The sequence below is a fragment of the Cynocephalus volans genome, chromosome 3 (genome assembly GCF_027409185.1).
Source record: "Cynocephalus volans isolate mCynVol1 chromosome 3, mCynVol1.pri, whole genome shotgun sequence".
In the NCBI taxonomy this organism is placed as follows: domain Eukaryota; kingdom Metazoa; phylum Chordata; class Mammalia; order Dermoptera; family Cynocephalidae; genus Cynocephalus; species Cynocephalus volans.
The window spans coordinates 151,468,611-151,490,646 of NC_084462.1; the positions used below are offsets into that span (position 1 = coordinate 151,468,611).

At 46.4% G+C, this 22,036-nt stretch overlaps 1 protein-coding gene across 8 annotated transcripts in view; it reads right to left on the reverse strand.

Annotated features, from left to right (window-relative positions):
- Positions 1-1,382: 1,382 nt before the first annotated feature.
- SLC8A3 (solute carrier family 8 member A3) overlaps positions 1,383-22,036 on the reverse strand; it is a 137,758-nt gene continuing 117,104 nt past the window's right edge. For 4 of the 8 annotated variants that reach the window (XM_063092155.1, XM_063092153.1, XM_063092154.1 and 1 more), the window contains 6 exons: positions 20,351-20,457; positions 12,915-12,932; positions 8,442-8,566; positions 7,810-7,909; positions 5,836-6,111; positions 1,383-3,491 (listed from right to left, as the gene is read on the reverse strand). In XM_063092155.1, the coding sequence (XP_062948225.1) occupies positions 3,115-3,491; positions 5,836-6,111; positions 7,810-7,909; positions 8,442-8,566; positions 12,915-12,932; positions 20,351-20,457 (1,003 nt within the window). In that variant the 3' untranslated portion in view covers positions 1,383-3,114. Of the gene's footprint in view, positions 3,492-5,835; positions 6,112-7,809; positions 7,910-8,441; positions 8,567-12,914; positions 12,933-17,802; positions 17,907-20,350; positions 20,458-22,036 lie in introns of all 8 variants that reach the window. The other 4 variants (XM_063092156.1, XM_063092160.1, XM_063092157.1 and 1 more) reach the window with 3 other exon arrangements.

The window sequence follows — 22,036 nt, forward strand, 5'->3', positions numbered from 1 at the left end:
ACGGATAGGATCCACCTGCCTTCACCCTTCCTCTCGAACCCTGTACTCTCACCGCGCCCGCTATTGTCACTCCATGACTGCTGTAGCACCCTGTGCCTTTGAGCATGCGGTTCCTTTTCTGTCATGATTCAAGCTCCCTCACCCAAGCAAATCACTGTGTTCATTCTTCCTTTGAGATCATACTTAAATGTTACGTTCTCTGGGGAGTCTTTCCCAATTCTTCCGGGCTGAGTGTTCTTTCCGTTGTACTGTTTAGGCCACTCCTAGAGCACTCCCGGCATAGAATGGTCATTTTTATTTGTACCTTGGTGTTCACATGCTTCACCAGCTCCTTCCTACCACTTTGTTTTCGGAAGGGGCAATAGCACACACGATGTGAGCACCACCCTCCTCTCCTTACCTGAGTTGTCTGGAGCAGGAGTGGACACCAGACATAAAGCAACCAATCCTCAGGTGCCCCAGCCAGGACAGCCATCTCCCAAGGATCTGCCTTCTGGGAATGGCCCTCTGGAGATGGGGAATTGGCCATATTCTCCCAATTGAGAATGTGCACTCAGAAAAAGAGGGAAGTTCTGGTGAGTTGTGGGGAGTGGAGCGGTGAGGTCATGATATAATGCCAGGGCTGGTGGCTGCTGCGCTGTGTGTAAGAAAAGCACAGAAGAGAAAGCACCTAGAGAGAGAGAGGAAGAGGGCAGGCCCAATGGGCAGAGGGAGGCAAAGGTGGGCGAGACCACATGGTTTGGAGAGGTGGGGTGAGTGGCCTCCGTCCCGAAGGGCTTTCAGGCTCCTATGGCGTGGCTGTGCTTCCTGCCTTGGGTCCCACAAGACCCCCTACAAGGCTTCCCTGCATCGCATCCCTCCACTTCTTGCAACTAGTTTGATGGGTTTCTGTTTCTTGTGACCAAAAGAGCTTTGATTAAAAGAAGGCTTACTTCCCATTTCCTGAGGTCAGGAATTGTATCTTACTCTTCTTTGTGTCACCAGAATGTAGCTCAGTGCATGAAAACTGTTCAAAATATGTTTGCTGAATGAATGGTGAGGGAATGAATAAATGATTATGCATATATGTCTATGGGAATAAATGCAGGCCACTGTCTTCCTAGTGGAATCCTGCCCCACCGTGCCTTTCTAATTCAAAAAGCTCCTTCCGCTTTAATCATCACAGCTCTTACTTCTATGTCCTTCAGCTGCTCAAGGTCCAGCTTTTGACAGGCAGTATTGCCCTGAAGTATTTTTGCTTAAAAAGTACCGGCTCTGACACATTGGCACCTGAGTGTGATAGGAGATGACACCTTCACCTCAATCGCATCTGCTGCAGAAGTGACCCAAGGTGGCTTCCTGGATCTTTCACTGAAGAAACACAGAGAGAAACAAGCTATATGTAGAGAGATATAAGTATAGCTTTTATTTATTTTTTTAAAACCAACCCAACATTTCCACTGGCAACTGTCCACATAGCTTATGACACAAGCACTGTTTCTTTTTTAGTTATTTTTTTCTTTAAAAAATGTGTTTAAAATTAAACAGGTGTTTTTAAATTTCTTTTCTCCCCCTTAGAAAATGTATTTATGTCAATGCAGGAAGCATAAAGGTCTGTGGGCAGTTTCGTGATGATGTTGTATGTGTGTTTATTCATGTGTGTGTGTGTTTTTAAAGCCAGGTCCTTTCAGAATCTATTGGGAAAAGATCCAGAGAGCATGGGAATCTTTTTTTTTGTTTTTTCTATAAATCCAGGCTCCATGGGATTATGGCAACTAAGATTCCTATTACTAGGGCAAGAAATACCCCGTAAGCTGGAAAAACAGCTTCATGAGGTTTAGAAACAAGCAGGAATGTGGGGAAAATGAGGAATTCCAGTTGCTGTCTTGTGAAAATGCTTTCGTTCGGAACCTGAGGGCCAAGGAGAGGTGGAAGGAGCCCCTTGTTCTCTTATAAACCTCTGAGGTTTTGCATCACTTCAAGAAATACAGTCTGCCTTCCTAGTGTGGCACATTAGGAAACAAGGGGTGGTGAAGCCGACATTTCTCAGAAACACTGACATTTTCGATATCATCTTTTTGCCTTAGAGATCCCTCTGGCTGGACATTTCTTCTCTCCTGCCTCAGATACAAAGCCAAAGACACTCAAGAAGGCACATGTCTCTTTTGTTTCCCCAGCTGCCCTTTGTCATCACACACGTTCCTATTTTCGTCTCGTGTCTCCCACTCGGCGGTCTCCCTGCGGAAGGATGCACATATAGACACTGACGTGACACACACGGAATCAGAAAGGCTTGGGAAGGGAAGAGGACAGTTGCTTTTGTTTTTGACTTGATTTGAGCATAAGCACAGAAAGCTCCCCCTGCTCCGGTAGAAGCCCCTGCTCCTTAGTGCCCCCGTGTGAGTGTGCAAGCTTACTTCCACCCAAACGCCACCAGTCCTCCAAAGAACTCAGAGAGCAAAAGGAGTTCGATGGAGCCAAGAGATGTCTCCCAGCCTGTGAGGATGGAGGGTGAGTGTCTGCAAGTGCATGCCTACATCTGTCGGCTCCCACCTGGAGTTCCTTCATGGCACCTTTGACACTAACTTCAGGAAGAAAAGACAAGACAAAACAGCAAGCAGAACCTGATGGAAAAACGAAAGCAACCACAATAATGACTATAAGGAAAAGAGAACCCCAAGCTAGCCACGGGGATATGACTGATTTTTATGCTGTGCCAGCTGAGCGAGAGAACTGTGATGTATCGAATTGGACAGACAGGAGACACCCTGCCCCCAGAGAAAACAGAGGCAAAGGAATAATCAGAAGGTGGAATAGCAGGAGGTGAAAGGGTCTGACCTTTGCTATGGGTCAGGGACATGGGTGGGAAGATGGGGTGGAGGTGGATTTGTTGCTGCTGTTGGTTTGTAAGTAACTAAATACTTTGTAAAGTGGGTGTTTCCTTCATTCTGTTTGATTGATTAAGACTTTGCCCTTTCAGTTCACTGCCAGGGTCTAGGTCGGGTGAAGTTCCTGGGGCTCGGGTCCTGATGCTGTCTCTCCAGGGCTGCTCATCCTGGAGAGGTCACTGGTGGGGAAGTGCCCTTCTCTTAGGAGAAGTCCTAGGCCTCCCTGCTGGAGGCCTTGTTCTGAGGTTCAGAACCCTTTGATGTAGCAATAGGCCTCCAGTGTGGCAAAGAGTATATAGAGGAGCCACAGGCTCACAAAGAGCCAAGTCGTGGCAAGCTTGCAGCCACGGGGGCCACCGAGCTCCCCGCCCAGGTGGGGCCGCCGTCGGTACAAGAGCACGCTGATACAGACAAATGCAAAGATGGTGAAGAGGGTGACGGAGAAGGCCAGCGTGCCGGCTGACACGTGGAACTCCTGTCCCTGCAGGGCCCAGTAGATGGCGGCCACGGACCAGGCCAGGCCAATGCCCAGGAAGACGTTGACAGCATTGCTGCCTGTAACGTTGCCAATGGAAGCGTCTGCGTACACATCCTGGAGGGCAGCAGCTTTGCTGGCAAACGTATCTGGAAAAGGACAGAGACAAATGACAGTGGGCGGGAGGCTGAGATACGGAGGGTCTGTCTTTGAGTAAGCCCCAAAGGCAGCTTGAGCTGGTGGGTTGAGCCCAGGAATGAGAGGCAAGGGCTGGGGGCTACTCCAAACTCTGCCACAAGCTGTGTGGCCTTGGGCAAGTCATCTCCCTGGTCTGGGCTTCCCGTTTCTCATCTTCAGGAATCTGAAAGATTTGTAAGGGCCTTTCCAGTCCTGATATTTACCGAGTGAGTTTGTTATTTCCCTTTGACTACTTTTTCAGTAAAGGGTTTTGCCATTCCATAATATCTCCCCAGGGAATTGACATCCAGGATGCTACTTAGGATAGATGCCTGATTGTAACTGTCATATGGGGCATTTGCTTACTTTACAGTTATTGCACAATGCCTATGGGCTTGGCTCTGGACTGAGTGCTAGATTTACAGGGACAGAGGACATGTGGGGGAACCATGGTGGGGACAAGCGGGCTGAGCTGTGGACTCAAGGAAAGAGGGGCTCTGTCTTTGCAGTTCGTATATGGAACACAGGGCCTTGCAGGATGTTTGACTTTAGATTGTGGCACAGATTGTAGGTGCAGGAAGGACAGTCAGTGACAAGTAGCCCAACTCTTTTATTTTATAGGTAAGGAAAATAAGGGCAAAGGAATCTGCCCAAGGTCATGAAGGAAGTTAGCAAGAGGCTTGGCCCTAAAACCTTCATGTAAGTTCCCTTTCCATATCATCAACTACATCTAAAGAGCTTCAACCAAAGCCACTAAATCAGATGAGTGGACCATTGAGAGCATAACCTTCTTAAAGTCCCTAATGCTGTTAGCTGTTCTCTGGACCAATTGCAAGGACATGCAAGTGCCCCAACTATCTCCCTGCCTGGCTTGCCTTGGCTTGCCCCACTGTTGCCAATTTTCTCAGATCTCCCAGAAAAAGTCTCTTGCCTTTTTTTTGCCTATGACTTTGGTTTATGTATTTATTTTTTTGGCCTCTGATCCTTAGCTATTTAGTCCCACATTTATTCTTCTCTCCATATTTGCTCCTTCCCCTTTGATATTTCTGGCCCCTCAAGGCCTGGAGAACAGAGATCACAGGGCAACCCATCCACAAAGCCTTCCCTGGATCATCCACCTCATTTCCTATCACTTGACACATTTGCACAATGCCAAACCTCTTGCATCACAAATGTACAAATAATCCCACTAGTGTGTGCTGGGGTTTGGGGAAGAGGTTTTCCTAGAGTGTGATGTAGATTCAGTTACGCTCCAGAGGATATGCTTTCTCAGTACAGGAAGAGTTTCCCTTGGTCCAGCCAGGTGAGAGGAGATTCAATCAATATTCCAGCTTGCTGGCAGGAGTTCAGGGTTCAGGCTCCCCAGAGACCCCAACTGAATTAAGTAAGGAACCTGGGCTAATGCAGCCCCTCCCCACCTGCTAACTCCTCCTTGTCATTCAGGCCCGGCTTCCATATATCTCCCTCAGAAGCCACCCATGACTCCAGCCTAGTCCAGGTCCACCTGTTGGATACTTGCATAGCACCTGTGCTTTTTCTTCATAGAACTTATAGAGATTATTTTAATTACAGTAGTTGAATGCAGTCTCCTAGAAAGCATGTCTCTTATTATAGTCTCAGCAACTAGCACAGTACTCTAACAAGCATAATAGGTGCTAATGAATAAATAAATGAATGTCTACTTCTGTTTGTCTCTGAGTGTTTAGAAGAAAACAAAAGTGTATCATTCTTCATGTGAAAGGATAAAAGCTTGCTGTTTTCTTTCCCTGTCCTGCTAGGAGACACTTTGTACTACAAGCAGAGGAGGCCAGGAATGCTCATGGACATGCCTATCATGATGTCCTCAAACAGGCTGTACACTAGCCTCTCAGATACTGCCAGAGGTAAACGGAAGGAGAACAATATCTTATTCTTGGAATTACATTGTTTTTTTTTTTGCCTATTCATGTAATGTAGAGGTTAAGAAATCGGGCCACTAACTTGGGCAGGTAGCTTAACCTCTGTGGGCCTGTTTCTTCACTTGTCAAGCTGGGGATAATAACTTTCCCTATTTAATGCGGTTTTGGTGAGCATGACAGGGACAAAACATGTAAATTGCTTAGCATACATAGCGCCTGTCACATTGAAAGTGCTCAAGAAAGGTCAGCTATCATTATTAATATTATCATTAATCCCTTTGGTTGACTTTTGCGCACTTAAGGGCAGAGGCTCTGTTCAGCTCAGATCAGAGATGGTGGTGAAGATAATGAGGCAGAATGCAGGGTCATTTGAACGAGGACTCTCCTCTCTGCACATTCAAGCACCTCTCACTCTCACCTGGCACAGAGGTGCCAAATGCCACGAAAACAACAGCTGTGACGGAATCCTTGAGACCAATGGTGCAACCGAAGTGGGAGGCCAGGTCCCCGATGATGGCGGTGAGCATGCCGATGATGAGGATGGAGACGACGAAGCAGGCCCAGCCGTGGCAGTACTCTGTGGGGGGCACGCAGGCAAACAGCACCTTCCAGAAGACCGTCAGGAAGTGCATGACATAGTCAAAGCAAGATGGCAGCCTCTCCTCCCCTGACTCATCCTCATCCTCGTCCCCAGCTGCAGGCAAGAAAAACAGGCCCAAGCAAGGGCAGCAAGGTCAGATCCTCCTTCCTGAGAAAGTCAAGTCCAACCCATGGCACAGGCATCACTGGTGAGAAGAAGACTCCAGCTCTCTTCTGGGCCGCTGGCAAGGGCCAGGGAGGGGACACCAGGAAACAGGTGGGAAAAGGGAGACAAGTTGGGTTGCCTCATTGGTTAATTTGAATTCAGGGAACAAAGGGAGAGTGCGAGAGAGAGAGAGCGGGAAAAAGGAAGAGAAGAGAGAGAGATTAGGGTGGGAGACCACGATGGGGGGACAAGACAGTGGCAGAGAAAGCAAGGGATGGAGCAGGCTGCATCTGGTTGCCGAGGGGAAGAGAAGCAGAATCAGGTCTGTGTGCCCACTCTCCACTGGATGCCAGCGGGCTCCTCTCGAATTTCCTGACCTGACTGCTGCAATAACCATCGTGGTGCTGGTTACAGTCCATCCCCAGAGCTGTCATTCCAGATCATGAGGGTGTACCAGAGAGCCAGTGCCATCCTCCAAATATCCCATGGGATACAGCGGGGATGGGCCCTGATTGTCCTTGCCAGACACTGGCAGAGCTGCCCATTCAGCAGTCCAGGAAGAGAGGCTGTGCTGAGGCTCGCTGGCGCCTCGTCCAGGGCAGCCTTTGTAAGGCTTTGGCATAACAGGGAGAAGTTAGGTTTCGAAACAGCAAGAGTCAGGACACTTGGGTTCTGATTCCAGCTTTGCCATGGAGAAAATCTGTAACCTGGGGTAAATTATCTCTTGTTTCTGAACCTCAGTTCCCTCGTTTGTAAAAGGAGGGGGTGGACGATATGGCTTACATTCTGCTTATTGTCTCTAGAGGAACACAGTGAGGTCATCAGGGGAACTAGAAGGATCTGAAGCAGGTGCTGACAAAAGTTGGGCACCAGCAGCAGCACAGGCCTCTCCTCCTGGCTGTGCTTTCGCCCTGGCTCTGGGGCCTTGGGGATATGACCCTGTGGGTTGCTATGACAACAAAGCCTCATGAAAAAAGGCAAGGCCAGTGGTGCTCGGCAGCACCAGGAACATTCGGTGGAGCTGACAGGCAGTACTGAGATGGCTGGGGACCCTTTCCATCCCCATTCCAACATGTCTGAAGGTCTCTGGGACTCCTAGCTTTGCTGTAGGTCACTATGGAGAGAACCTGTCAGTAAATGCCAAAGGACAGGTTTGGAATCATGCAGGGTGGAGGTTTGTTGGAGAGTCAGTGCAAAGTGTTTTACAAACTCCTGACCCTTGTGTCTCTAAATCAGAATTTTCCCCTATTTTACAGAAAAATGGGACCAAATTAATGAAAGGAACGAATGATGGAAACCAGAATTTATTGAGTCCGTGTTATGTACCCGACTCTGTACCCTTTTACCCTTCTGAGAAAGGTAGCAATGGTTCCCTCTTAGGGATGAGAAAATTGAGATCAGAGAGGATACTTGTCCTAGTTCACAGAGCAAAACCAGGATCTAAAACCAGAGATAGCCATGCTGCTTTAATTACCCCATGATTCTTTTCCAAGGTGACCCAGTGAAACAGGTAAACACTGAGGATTAGAGCTGGGAGGACTGGACACACAGGCCTTCCCACGCACTGGCGGGCTATTCACGTGGCTGCTCTTCCTTCTCAGGTGTTGCCTGCTTCTCCCAGCAAGGCCACCTTGAGACCCTTCTTACCTGCACTGACAGTGATAGCCTCCATGAACTGGTCCCTCCAGGAATGGGTCCCCACAACCAAGGCCAGGTTTGTCTTCCTGATCAGCTTGTCCACTGTAGTCTGTTAGAGAAAGAAAAACTTGGAAACATGAAGTTAGAGTGCTCAGAACCAATGAGAAGTCTGGTTCTTCAAAGGACTGAAAGATGCCCTGCATTTCAGGGGTTCTGAAAGTTATACATAGAATGGCCTGGAGTGATACATTTTGGGACAGTTGTTCTATTTCTCTTTTCTTTTGGCTGTGGCTTCTGATGTTGGATATTCAGAGTAATACAAACAGATTAACAATAATATCAATAAACCTTGCCCCAGAGTAGTGAATTTTAGTAGGTTTTAAAAACACAGGCAAACAATAGTGATGATACATCCAGGGGCTTTCTAGCCCATTTATACTATATTCTATTTGTTTCCTCAAAGTATTCCTAGCATACAAATGGCCAGCACTACTTGTTCAATGTTCAAATGGGAAACTGAGACCCAGGGTAGGTAAGTGATTTGTTCAGTTTCAATTTCACATATTCAGTGGTGAAACTGGGACAAAATCCCAGGTCTTCTGCCTCCCACCTATTCAATTAGTCCTCACTGATGGCCTGACCTTGAACTCATAGGACTCTTCAATGATGACCTCCAGTTTGGGGTGTTCACCCAATACTGGCTTTCCCATCTCTGCTATCCTCTTGGCTTCCTCCTCCTCCACAGTCAGCTTCCTGTCTGTCACATCTGCAATAAAACAAAATCAGACTAGCTTTAGCATCTTTTCCATTCTTTGGAAGTCTATAGCTCAAAGTATTAGGTATGGACAGTGCATACAAAGTAGATTGCTCTTGGGAATGGGGACACTGTATATTTTTTAGTGTCTCTTTCTGTAAAGTGCTGAACACTTTATGACCACCAGACCATAAGAGGGTTCCTTGTAGGCTTCAGATAAAAATTCCTCTTTCTGTTTTATACCTGGATGAGCAACCTGACCCAAAGACCTTCCAAGAAATAAAACCAAGTGAAGTTCTAAAGTCATTTGGTGAGATGTTGGGGAGCTGGGAAGAAAAGCCAAATTTTATTTTGAACTGTTGGGCCTGACAGTTCAACTACTTCTTGTGAGAGTTCTCGGAGGTACGGAAGCACATCTATCCAAAGGGAATATCTACTGGTTCACAGTAACATCTTTTTCCAGTGCTGTTGGCACTATCCCCTCTATAAAGAAGAAAAGGGTAATATTTCCATAAATATCTATATTTCATACACATGAATATTATCCTCATAATGAGAAACTTGGAAGAGTTCCCCAAAATTCATGATTTTCCAGTGAAAGATCCCCAGGATTTCTATAGGAACCAGGTACTTTTTTGGGGGGGCACAAAAACTTGTTCAAAATCAGAACAAAAATGGTCTTCCTTTCCTTTCTTTTCAGGCATTCTCTGTGTCCCTCAGCATCTTGACTTGATTACCAATGGTCCCTTCTCATATTGAACAGATAATCATTTTTTCTGCTTCAGCGGGTGAGTCCATTTTAATACCCCTTCACCATGACGACATGTTTTCTGGATTAGAGTGAAATCAAGATTGAATCTATTTATTCCCTTTTGATTAGAAAATTGCTCTTGGCATCTTGTTTCTTTCAGAGCTCATTTAAACATCTTTCCATCCAAGTCCACATTCTCACATGCAATTAATTCTTTTATTCGACTCCTTAATTGCTTTCATTCCACACAGTAAACTTCCCAGGGGAATTCTCTGTCCTTGGGTAATCTCAAGGACAAAATGGGTCGGAAGCCAAGGTCTTCTTTTCTCTCTAGTTTGGGAATTGGTGAAGCAAGGGGAGGGGTGGGACTCAAGCTCTTGAGGTTGCAAGGAAAGGAATTCACTGAAAAGACTATAAGCCAAGAGTGCAAGTTACCAAGCAGAGAGCCTTATTTGTGATATAAGGATTTTCTTAGCCAGCCTGAATGAAGATGGTATGAAAGCGTGTGGAGAATTCCTGAGCTGGCTCTTTTCCTCAGTGTTTCTGGCACCAGACACAGAAGGCAATTCCCCACATCTTTAGGAGCTGTCCGTGGTGCTGTTCTCCCTCTAGTGTTGGTGGCCACTTTCAGAAACAATGATTTCTCAAGGATCTATGTCATATATATTTCCAAATCAGCAGATGACTTCTAGCAGCCTGACTGCATTTAATCCATTGGATTCAAGTCTTCGGTTAATTTGTTCTGAAGGTAAATCTGGGTGCATGTAGGGTTCTGGCTATGAGGCCATCAATCCTAAAAGTCAGACTGCAAGCCATTCTAAGAAAAAGCCTTTAGAAAGAAGACGTATAGATTCCTTCAAAGCATGAGTGCTCTTTTGCCCTCCTTGCAGGTTTTGGCACCATGTCACAATGCCTACCTTAGCAGTGACAGTATTACTCCACTCCTTCCTCCCCAATTCCCCCATGTCATACTTCACATGTGCCACAAGAACTTTATACCAATATAATAAACTCTCCAGTAACATATAAATGTACCTGTCTGACCCCTTGTCCAGCTATCAATCTGGCACTATATCCATCTGGCAGGATATTGATCTATCTATTGACCTGTCCACCTTACAGTGACAGTCAGTTTTTCCATCTAGGTTTCTGCAAAAATCTCTTTGACGAATAACCAATCTTCTATCTTTGGATCTCCCACAGCCTCACACAGGCATTCTGTATATGTCTGTAAATTGATTGATTTGATACTTTCTTGGTTTGGTAGGCATTTCTGCCTTTTTCTATTTTTGTAATGATCATTGCTTTAAATTCAAATTAAGTTAATTTCTTGAAAGAATGATAAGTCTCGAACTGATAACATAGTGATTTTGATCACTTGTTCTTCATGGGACTCCTCAGAATTTCAAATAGAGAAAATAAATGACAGGTGGTCTAGATATTCAAATGGACTAAACAAACTCTCAGTGTAGGAATAGGAAGAGAAGTGGGGTGGAAGGGTGAGAGAGAGAGAGAGAGAGAGAGAGAGAGAGAGAGAGATTGAGAATATGAATAGGATCGAAGATTGAACAAATATTGGAAAAACAGAGATTGCCAGGCCAGACAAGAATGGGCTGCTGTGAATGCTCTGCAGGCATCCTTAGAAAGAAGAAGGAGGGGCCGACCCTGTGGCTCACTCGGGAGAGTGTGGCGCTGGTAGCGCAGAGGCCGCGGGTTCAGATCCTATATAGGGATGGCTGGTGTGCTCACTGGCTGAGCACGGTGTGGGCGACACCAAGCCAAGGGTTACAATCCCCTTACTGGTCGCAAAAAAAAAAAAAAAGAAAGAAGTAGGAGGAGTCAGCCACTGCTCTTGCTGCAGGGCCCCTGAGCTTGGTGGGGTAGCTCAGAATGAACATATTTGTTCTCCCTCTTTCACCACTGGCATTGTTAATCATGTTTGCCTGTCCACCCAGGAAAATTAGAATACGGATTTGAGATTTCCAGTGGATTTAAAGTCTAATCAAGGGCTCCTAAATTAAAGGTTTACAGATCAAAAGATCTAGGAAAAGGCACCGTTCCCCTCCATCCCCATTTTATCTTCTATTGGTATTTGCGAGTATGTTAAAAGTATAAAGAAGATTAAAGTAAATCACAATCTTTGTTGTGCATATATTATGTGCGGAATGGGGGCAAGAGTTCGAACAAAGAAGCCTAGACACCTTTTCAGGCAAGAGGATGAGTGAAATGGAGAAGAAAGACACGACACTATGAAATCAATACCCTGGGGGAACAGTGGAGAACACAGGGTTGGGGTAGCCCTTATCCTGCTGCTATAAAAAGAAAGTAAGGAGTAGTGGGGGTTTTTTTGTTTTTTTTTTTTTTACACAAAGGAAAGTGTAAGAGTTAACTACATTCTTTTGTTTAAAGCTCCAAGAAAGAAAATATTCTTATTATGTACACCACCCCTTCCTAAATCCAGGGGGTAGCCTGTAGGTAACTTTGAATACCAGTGAACTCTGCAAGATGTTTTGCCTCTTAAGTGACCTGAAACTTTTTTCTATTTTCAATGTACTGATAAGGGGCTGGCCTGTGGCTCACTCGGGAGAGTGTGGTTCTGATAACGCTAAGGCCACGGGTTCAGATCCCAATATAGGGATGGCCAGTTTGCTCACTGGGTGAGCGTGGTGCTGACAACACCAAGTCAAGGGTTAAGATCCCCTTACCAGTCATCTTTTTAAAAAATATATAAGTTAAAAAAAAAAAAAACAAAGTACTGATAAGATGTAAGGTTTTTGTTTTTTTTTTTTTAAATATTGAAACTGTCTTGCATTGAACACTCTGCCTGCACCAAGAGTTACAGTATTGCTGGATATGCTGGAAATGCTTTCCTAACTATCTGCTTACAAAGTTGGATGCTGTTTATGACTGGTTTCCACTCATGCAAGCATGCTCTCAAAGTAGATGTATGTCCTACACAGGATCTAGATTCTGCATGAGAATTTTTCCAAAATAAATACCTAAAGTTTCTATTTCTAGCTAAAACATTACCCCCACCCCTCATATCATCCTAATTATTTTTATTCATGGTACATGTGACTTCAAGGGTCAAAGACAAATGAACCAAAAATTCTAGCATTTAGGTCTCAGCTGTGAGAGATGGAAAATCTCCAGGATGGGTCCAGATTCTTTAAAAATTGGTTTTCATGTTCTCACAGCAGCTCTTGATTATTTTCCCCTGATCCCTCAGGATCAAAGTATTTTCCATCAAAATCCTATTCGGAAATTCCAGCTCTGACTCTCATCCTCTCTTCCCCTACAACAAGAGATGACAGATGAATTAAGGCTCAGGAATCTATGACCCACTATCTCTGGTAAGTTTTGTTTCTCTTCCTGGTTCCAGAGAGGATCAGCTATGCCTTTACTACTTCACTGACAGAAATGACACTCAAGGCATTGCTACTCCATCACAATTACTTCATATGGGGAAATAAATCACCCCGTCCTTGAGAGAACTTGTCTGGTTAGCTCAAGCCTGCAGTTCCTATTAAGTAAATCAAAAGACATTGGTCTTAAACCAAATAGTGGCACTGGCAAGACGTGGAAAAGAGGGGGCAAGACACCTCTTACCTGGAGATAACAGGAGCGCTGTTTGCAAATGGATACAGACAAGGGGAAGAAAGAAAAGGAGAGAGCATTAAGGTCCCATCTTGAAAGTATCCCCAGGCTTCGGGGTTGTTGACAGCATAAACGAAAGCAGTGAGCTTAGTAGGTGAGAGCTCAGCAGCCACATGTGAAAGCAGCATTTAGAGCATGCACAGCAGTAGCAGCAGCAAGCGGTGTGAGCAGCTGAAGACACTGCTGAGCTCCAGGGGCCTGCAGGTATGAGTTAGCTTTCCCCATGCCTTCCCTGCAACCCTGAGGGGTAGGGATGAAGGAATGAGGATGGGGGAACCAAGAGGGAGGGGCAGAGACAGAGTTGGTCACTGGTGATCTTGTGGGGTATCTGGTTGTCACATCCATTGTGTAAAGAAGGAGTGAGAATCCAGGTAGCATGAAAACTGTAGGCTGCAACTCTGCCAGAGCAGCTGGCTTACCAGTGGAAAATATGACCGGGGGGCTTGAATGGGAGCTCAGGGCACTGGGTAGCGGTGTGTAGAGTGGGACAGTGCCCTGTTCTATGTCTTATATCCCCAACCTTATAATCAGAGCATGCTCAGCTTCCCAGTGCCCATAAGCTTTCCATGGCCACAAGTGGTTTCCCAGCTATTGTGCTGGCCAGAACTTTGATTTCCGCTCAAAGAATGACTTAGTGAAAAGGTAAGTCCACAGAATATTTTCTTGGAGTGGTTTGTACTTTTTATAGCTATGTCCTGGAGTTTGGGGCCATGGACCCCTACCATTTTGTGTCCCTGTGCCTACTAAAGTCCCCAAACTTAGTAGAGTTCAATAAGACTTGTCTGCTGTCTAGTTTGGCAATTGTCTTTTCCATCATTCCCATGGTGCTGCATCTCTGGGTGGCGGTCTTTCTAATCCAGAAAGGGCAGGTTAAATCAGAGTCAAGATATTCTGGAACAGAAAGACTGTCATACCAATAGCTATACACAGATGAGAGGTGACACATACAAGGTCTCTATATGAACTATAAAACTAAGTTAAAGACATACCCAACACAGGTTGTCCCTAGCCCCTGAATTTGTACTTATGCTAAACTCTCTTAGACTCCAAGGTCCAAAAATTAAAAAAAGTTCTTGTGGAACACCACATTTTCATCTCCGTGGTGTCAGCACAGCACCTCCTTCCTTGGCCTTTGTCAGATAAAGATCTGGAAACATCCTGTCACATATACCTCGTGCAGCTGGTGACTGATGGAGGTTGCTGAGGAAGGAGTGTGTGTGTGGGAGGAGTGGGTCAGTAAATTGTTTCTTCTAAAAATCTCTAGGAATGCAACTCAGGCCTGTGATCCATAATTCTAGATTCACAGCCACTTAAGACACATGTACATCCAGAATCTGCATGGTATATGAACAGGGCGAACAAGGAGATGACTTTTTCTGGTATCTCCCATCTAGAATTCCAGAGGGTAATTGATCAATGGATCTCCTCACTACATTGAGACAGACAGATAGATAAATAGACAGGAAGATAGACAGCTAGGGAGCTTGTTCATTCTGCTTCTTCCATGTACCTGCATGGAAGAGCCCCCTTTTGGCCCCCAAACTTCAGTGAAGACCAGAGATCCCAACACACCAATGCACCCAGGTAGGCTGGACAATGCCATCTCTTCCAGAAAAGGTCCCTGATGCCCTGGTTTTCACTCAGACATCCCTCTCAGCATCCTGCTCATCCCTAGAGCAGTGAGACGGTCTGCAGTCAGCTGGAATTGCATAATTCTCCAGTCATTGTCTCTGCGAATCCAAGACCTTCCACTCAACAGTTACAGATGGGTCAGCGAGATCCAGTAGGCCAACTTTGAGTGACACAAGACCTCAAGGGTGTCTTTCCTGCTGCTGCTGATGCTGAGAGAAGCTGGAGCTGACCTTACCCCTGTAACAAGCAGGTCCCATTCTTGCGAGAGAGTGCTTTCCTTTCTCCCCGAGACTTCCAATGTCCAGGCCCAGGCCCAAAAGCAGGCATTATGTGGCTCGGTGTTGCTCTCAGAAGTCCACTTGCAGACTCCCGGGCTCATTCCACTCCAGGGCAACTATGTTTCCTATTTATCCTCTCTTTTTCCCTCCCCAAGCTTATCCAGAGCTTTTGATCTTACCTCTGAAGTCTGTTTTATTTGCCAAGAACAGAGTCTCCTATTTCAAATCCAGTCCTTTTTTTTTTTTTTTAAATGCAATTGTCATTTTGACCATGCAGAGCCTCTGTTGTTCTGAATGCCAGAGACGCTCCCATGTAGCATTGGTAATGAAAAGCAATCTCCACTGTACTGTCTCTCACTCTGAGAACAGCAGGGAATTCTGGAAATCAGAATGGGTTTTCATTTGATTCCGAGCCTAGACAATCAGATTTTATGAACTTTCACCTTATGGTCTGATGCCAAAATATGGGAAGAACTAGAGAAACTGCAAATTAACTCCCTCAATAGACAATAGAATAGGAGGCTGAGAAACTGACAAATTTCTTATTGGCATCTTCCTTCTTGGCCTCTTGGTCACTGGGAAGATCTGGGGGCATGTCACACAGATAGTTTGCTGAAATCTTTATCTTCTCACCTACTTCCTCCCCCAGGTCTAGGCTCCACCAGGGCTTTTCTGATATCAGTTTGGACAAAGAGTCCTTTGCAAGAAAGGAAGGTGTCCTCAAATGAGGAGTAGCCATAGGTGTTTGCATTTGGCTGGGTCTCTTGAAAAGCGAAAGGCTTATCTTAGGTCACACTCTGCCCTGCTGTTGGTAGGGATTTTAGGGAAGGTAGAAAAGGAGAGCCTCTTTACTGGTGGAATAAAGGCGCATATGGACTACCAATCTCTTCCTCCTGTCTGGAGCTACTACCGTCCTTCCAGCTGCCCTGAACGATCCTTCGTGCTGTTTTCGTTTGCACCTAATTAGCTGGGACTGTGCAAATTGTTGAAGCTGGCTTACAATGGCCTTCAGTATCTGCTGCTTCCAAACAATCATGAAGATGCAAAGTAAATGCTCAAGGGAGGTGGAAATGAGGTAGGGCGGGTGCTGAGACAACTTCTGAGAATACTCTTGGTGGCAGAAACTGGAAGATTGGCAGCTGTACAATGTGGGAAGCAATGGAGCCAGAAAGATTCTCTTTCTTCCAGCACTCTTTGGCAGTCATGCTAGCAGCCGCATCTTATTAGGTGACCAAGAAGATAATGAGCAATGGAAAATGGAGAGGGCTTCTGTCCCTAGAGCACCAGGTGTGTCCAAACCAGTACGGGCACAGAGGTGGTCAGCTCTGCAGACTCCCAGCAGGTAATGAGAACTGACCAATTGTACGGGTCCAAGAAAAACTGTAGAGGAGCCTTTGGGGGTGTGGCTGCTGAGTCTCTTAGATCTGTCCTTGAGAGAAAGGCGTTAGGCTGCTCTTTGTCATGTGAGTACAAAGTTGTTGCAGAATAATCACCCCTTTATGGAAAACAAGTGGATTTCACTGTTCCGTGCTTCAGGAGGGTCCCAGCAGCATATCTCTCCTGAATAGGATTGTGAATGTCCTCTTGGTACTTCCCAAAAGCACTCTTACCCATTTTCACATCTATTTCTCCAACACTTTCAAAGTCATGGCTTCCAACTGTACCATTTTCTTCAAGGGAAGAAATCCCTCCTTACATCTACCCTGGTTGCAACACAGTCAGCCCATTAGGGATGAACCCCTGGCAGGGATTCCGAGATGTGTGTCCAGAGGAAGCAGGCGACGAGGCCACTTCTTGTGCGGGATGAGGGTTGTCTCAGGATGTGGGTGATGTGCTCACTCGCAGATGCCAAATGGCAGGTGTCCACGAACTGCACAACACCTGTCTGCAGGGATCAGCACCAACTACACCATTGAGAGTCCCTTCTGTTGGAAAATCCACAAGTCCATACTCCAGGCCTGCCCAAGGTCGGTCCTTTTCCAGGGCCCACTAACGAGGGGGATTTTCAAACCAGGAATTACTTCCTTTCTTTTGTAGACTCTCAATTTTCTGCTTTAGAGGTTGCCTTATCTCAAAGAAGCCTGAATAAGGTACCCTACCTTGGGCTAGGAATAGGGGTAAGATGGGATGGGGTGGGATGCCTTGGGGAGGAAGAATAGCTCAGGATTCTGAATTGCATGACTACCTCCAAAGCCAGCTCCCTCTCAGAGAGCTCTCAGAGGCCATGGCCTCTGACAATCAGTATATCTTCCCATGTAGCGATCTACCCAACTGTGAAATAGCCAGATAATACACTTACCTTCACGAAGGGCAGAGGGGCCTGTGGGCCACTCCCCAAGTGAATAACCTGCCAAGCATTCAACAAAAGTTGGGGATGCAGCAGAAAACTGTCAAAGCATCTTTGCAACATGGGCCCTACCCCCATCCCAGACCCTCCCCCATTCGATCCAGGCTGGAGAGAGGGAGGCGGGGAGGGCACAGCATGCATCGCACGTACTCCTCTCTTTCTCTTCTCCTCCCCACCCACCCAGCAGTTCCCACATTTACAGGTCACAGTGTGGGGGTGGGGTGGGGTGGGAAGAGTTCAGGGGATGTTGGCAATGGGATAATCATTGTAGCAAAACACGGAAGTAACTCAGGAGGGTAATGAGGAGCTCAGGCTGCAGTGTGGCCCAGAAGGCGGGAAAGGAGGAATCTGGAAATAAGCTAAGGCTGATGAGAAGGCAGAGATGATACGAAACAGGGTGAGAGCGAGAATACAGGAGGGAAAAGAAAAAACTCTGTTGATCAGAAGGAAAAAGGAGGAGAAGAAAAAAAAGGGGGAGAAAAAAATATAGTAATTGCTTTTTCTTTTTTTGTTGTTTTTCGGTTTGTTTAAAATTTTTTTTTGTTTTCTTTTTTTGTTGTTTTGTTTTCAAAGAATCTCACACCTGATATTCCACGTTCCATCCATTTCGGCTCACCAAGGGCAATGAAGAAATTCTCTTGCCTTTCGTATTCCTCCTCATCTACTATTTTAACCCTTATGGTTTTCCTGTAGGGACAACAAGAGAGAGAGTGTGTAGACTGGGTCAGCAGGTTGATTGGCCACCTGGAGCACAGCCTTTAAAATCATTCCCCATCACTCTTGGCACATGCAGCCCAGTCCCGCCATGGTGGCTTTTGACAGGACCATGGTGGATTGTGTCGTTCTCATATAAAAAATGGTCTTAGCTTTTCTTGTCTCCTTGGCATAGTTGTTTTTATGGGTGAGAGGGAAAGGGACCCAGGAGGCAAGGAAAGGTGGGCAAAGGAGAGGAGCAAGGTGGATGGGAAGGGAACGGGAGGGGAGAGGGGATGACCGGGGGGGGAGTTGTTTCAGATCCTGCCGAGGTTAGTAGGACGTTGAGTTGGGCAGCACATTCCACTGGGTGTCACATGGCAGCAGTGGCAAGTCTCTGGCAACAGGAGAACTACTGGCCCTTCAGGAACGACCCAGGGCCCTTCTGTTGACATTTCCAGAAAATGTCAACAGAACCCAGGGCTGTGTCTCTTCTTTGTGTCTGTACTCTGTTGTGAGCCTCATAAGGAAAATTTTAAAAGGAAAGTATTTATGAGGAAGGGAGGCCAGAGAGAGAGAGAGAATCGGAGGCACAGTTCTATGATCTTTCTAATGATCTACCTCACGGGGCTTCAGTGGTGAGAACTAACATAAATATGTATTAACCACTATATGATACAGGGATCCGTTGCTGTTTACAGCTGATGCACTCCTGGAAAAATGTGAAGAAGATGACGTAAATCATCAAATTCTAAATCATCTTTGAACTTCTATCATATAGGGGTGACATGTCCCAAGGCTGGCTTCCTCAGGTGTTGATTATCACGGGTCTGGGGCACAAGGTGATAAAGCTTTCTGTTCATCTCTGGGTATCTCAACAAAGCAAAGTGTCTTTTGAAAACAAAGCAGCCGTGGAAGGAAGCAAAGTTTTCTTGAAAACTGCTCCCCTCCAAAGACTGGCTCAGGCCCATCGTCATGTGGGGAGGCTGTGAAGTGGGCCTGGCTCTTGCTGTGTGGCTCTTCCCAGTCCTTCATGGAACCACTGTGGTGATCAGTTGGTCATCCTCAGTGAGCTGGAATTGTTATTTTCTGCTCATTTTTTGGCCTGGGACCTAAATGCTGTTTAAAGGGCAAAGAGTTGCTCATGAGCGATGGCCAAAATGTCTCCCCAGACCCTCTGATGTTCCTATTACATTCTGAGCATTGCTATCTAAAATGTAATAGACTGACCTGAGGTGGTTTGTGCACAGGACTTGCTGTGCATTTATGAGGAGGTGGGATGTGTGTGTGACAAATACAGTTTTTGTCAGTTTGGGGGCACTTTTTTGACACCTTTTCATACCTTGCTCAGTAGACAAAAGACAAAGCTCACCGATAGTTAGGAGACATTTTTTGGCGTCTGTTGGCCCTAGATATGAGACCCTAGGGCTGTCTACAGGATGTGAGCCTGTCCTGACTTTCAGCTGCAGGGTCTTTGCTGTGGGATGGAAATGAGTGCTCTGTGACCATAGGCATGGCCTGGAGGGGCATGATTGACCACTCAACCAGGGAGGAAACATTGCCCCAAATACTGGCAGCTCCCTTCTCCACAGCATGAGCTACCCAGAAAAGAATGTTCTGACTTGTCCATTGCAGGCCTGGGATGAATAGGGTCATTTAAGTTGGAGGCAAAGCTTCCATCAACTCTGAGAAATCCCACGGACTTCTTGGGGAAGGTCCCCTTCAGGTCAGAATCCTCTCTCCCACTATTGTAACTCTTTACACCTAAATGCTCTATAGGGAAAGTGAAGTAGTGACTGAGACCTAGACTCAAACCTGTACTTTCAGCCTAGTCAAGGTCAGGGAGAGAAACAAGCCTTGATAGAAGGGATGTGGAAAGCAAATGGCTCCTAAGGCCTGATTTGGGGAGTGGGATAACCCGTGATGCAAATCCATTGCTTCTCAACTTCCCAGGACTATAAGCTTAGCCCTGAGAATAACTGCCCCATGGAAATCTGTGCCGGGACTCTGCTGCCTAGCTCTGCCCTCTTGCCTACTTCTGTGCTACCTGGCCCTTTTCTTTCCTCTAGACTAAGCCATTCAGGAGAAGCCAAGCATCTCATGTATGACGCTCTTAGTGATTCGGCTGGTTCTCTCTCTCTCTCTGTCTCCATACTGTACTCATTTCCTCATCCCACAAAAATTACCATGAGTCTTGGGCACCCCTTTTGTAGATGCCATGTGACAGGCTGGCAGGTATTAGGACACAGCTGGGAGCAGAGAGAAGAGGGAGGAGAGGGAGAAGAGAAGGGAGAGCAGGAGGGAGAGCAAGAGAGGGAACAAGGACAGTGAGCCAGAGAGGTAGAGGATGAGAGAAGGAGACACAAGGACTGGAGAGAGGCAGGGAGAAAAGAGGAGAGAAGAGTGCGAGTGTTAGCGTGGAGGATGGGGTACTACACCTTTCTGAAAACTCATATCCACCATGCGGGGGCCCACCATCTCAATGAAGTAATTCTTGCTTTTCTCATACGCCTCATCATCAATTACCTTGATGTGAATTGTTTTGCTGTGGATGGAAAAAGAAGGATCATAAGCAAGGAGCAGAGTGGGGGGGGCAAGGCAGCCAGGAGAAGAAACAAGAAGAGAAGGAAATAGCGAAGAGATCCAAAAGGGTCCACGTTTGCCGGACAGCACCAGGGCATGCAGGAGAATGGCCGCCCTGGGCCCCCAGCCTCCAGGCTCCTCTTGGGCTTTGTGTGGCTTCCTTTATGGTTATTCGTGAAGACTGAAAAGAGTAGGGCTTTACCGCCAAAGGCTCTGGGTTCTAATCCTGAATATGTTGTGTGATCTTAGACAAATAATTTAACCAATGCACAAACAGGATGAACAATGCTTCCATCCTGGGGCAGTTGACAAAATATACATATAAAGGCTCAGGCAGTAAGGTCCTCCCATGTCCATGTGTTTGCTTCCTTATCCCTCTTGCTTTTGGGACAGGGGAGCAGTTTTCGACTTTTGAAACCAGCTGAAAGTTTTATTTTACAGAAAGGGCAGAAAGGAAGGGACAAACTGGCCTGTGGGAATCTTGCCCAGAAATAGTAGAATTTCTCCCTTTCTGTATGGCAGTGATGATCCCAGGAGAGCCAGGAGGGCTGTTCAGCTCATGCTACACATTCTGGTAATTCACAGTGGGTCTCAAAAACTACTGACACTATCTCCAAACAAGCTCCTGCAGTCCCTGGATGCACTGGCTGGATCCCAAAAGCTCCAGGGCACTCCAAATTACGATTTGGGTTTCTAAGTCCTAGCAAGAGCTTGTGACTAGCACAATTCTATTGTTTTATGTTAAATGGTGTTATTTTGTTAATGTAAACATTTAAAGACATACACCAGTTTTAGTAATCCAGTTTCGCATCACTTCTTTTTTTCTTTATATTACCAGGAGCTTTAAAAATAGAGTAGGACCTGGGCCTCTCTGAACTGTGCCTTAGTGGGGGAATATTTCAGGACCAGATCCCAGTCAAGACGTCGAGACATTGCTGGACAGGGGTGGGCACGGAGCTGAGTGTCCCCTCAGCAATGGTGCGAGGAGACCCACGCAGGAGCCCTGGCCAGCTGCCCTGGGTAGGTACCTCTCAGACTGCCGCCCCGAGGACTGGCCTTTGTAGAGAAGACGAGGCCTTCAGCACCTCTCTGTGTTCTTCCCTATACAGTAGGAATATATTTACATTCTAACTCGGGACAGGCTCTCTGGTCTCCTGAGCTTTCCCAAGTCACCATTAGAGCTTTGGATGTCTACAGAGCCTCCGATGTCCGCCCTGTTTATCCTGCTGAATCAGATCTGGGTCTATAGCTCCCGAAGTGAATGTAACAGCAGTTACTAACACACTGGGTCCCCCTCCCCACCGCTTATAAAAACAGACTACAAACCTTCATCATTCGCCATACCCACCCCGGTCACAAAAAGACCTAGTGAGCTATCATGGAGCACGTGACTACTGGATCTGTTACAGGCACCACGCTTAGACCTTCCTTCCTCCAGGTGATGGAGGCTGATGACCTGGGTTGACATCCCGTGTGCACCTGTCACTAGCTGGGTGAACTTGGGCAACTCGCTAACGCTTTCCAAGTGTCATGTGTAAAAT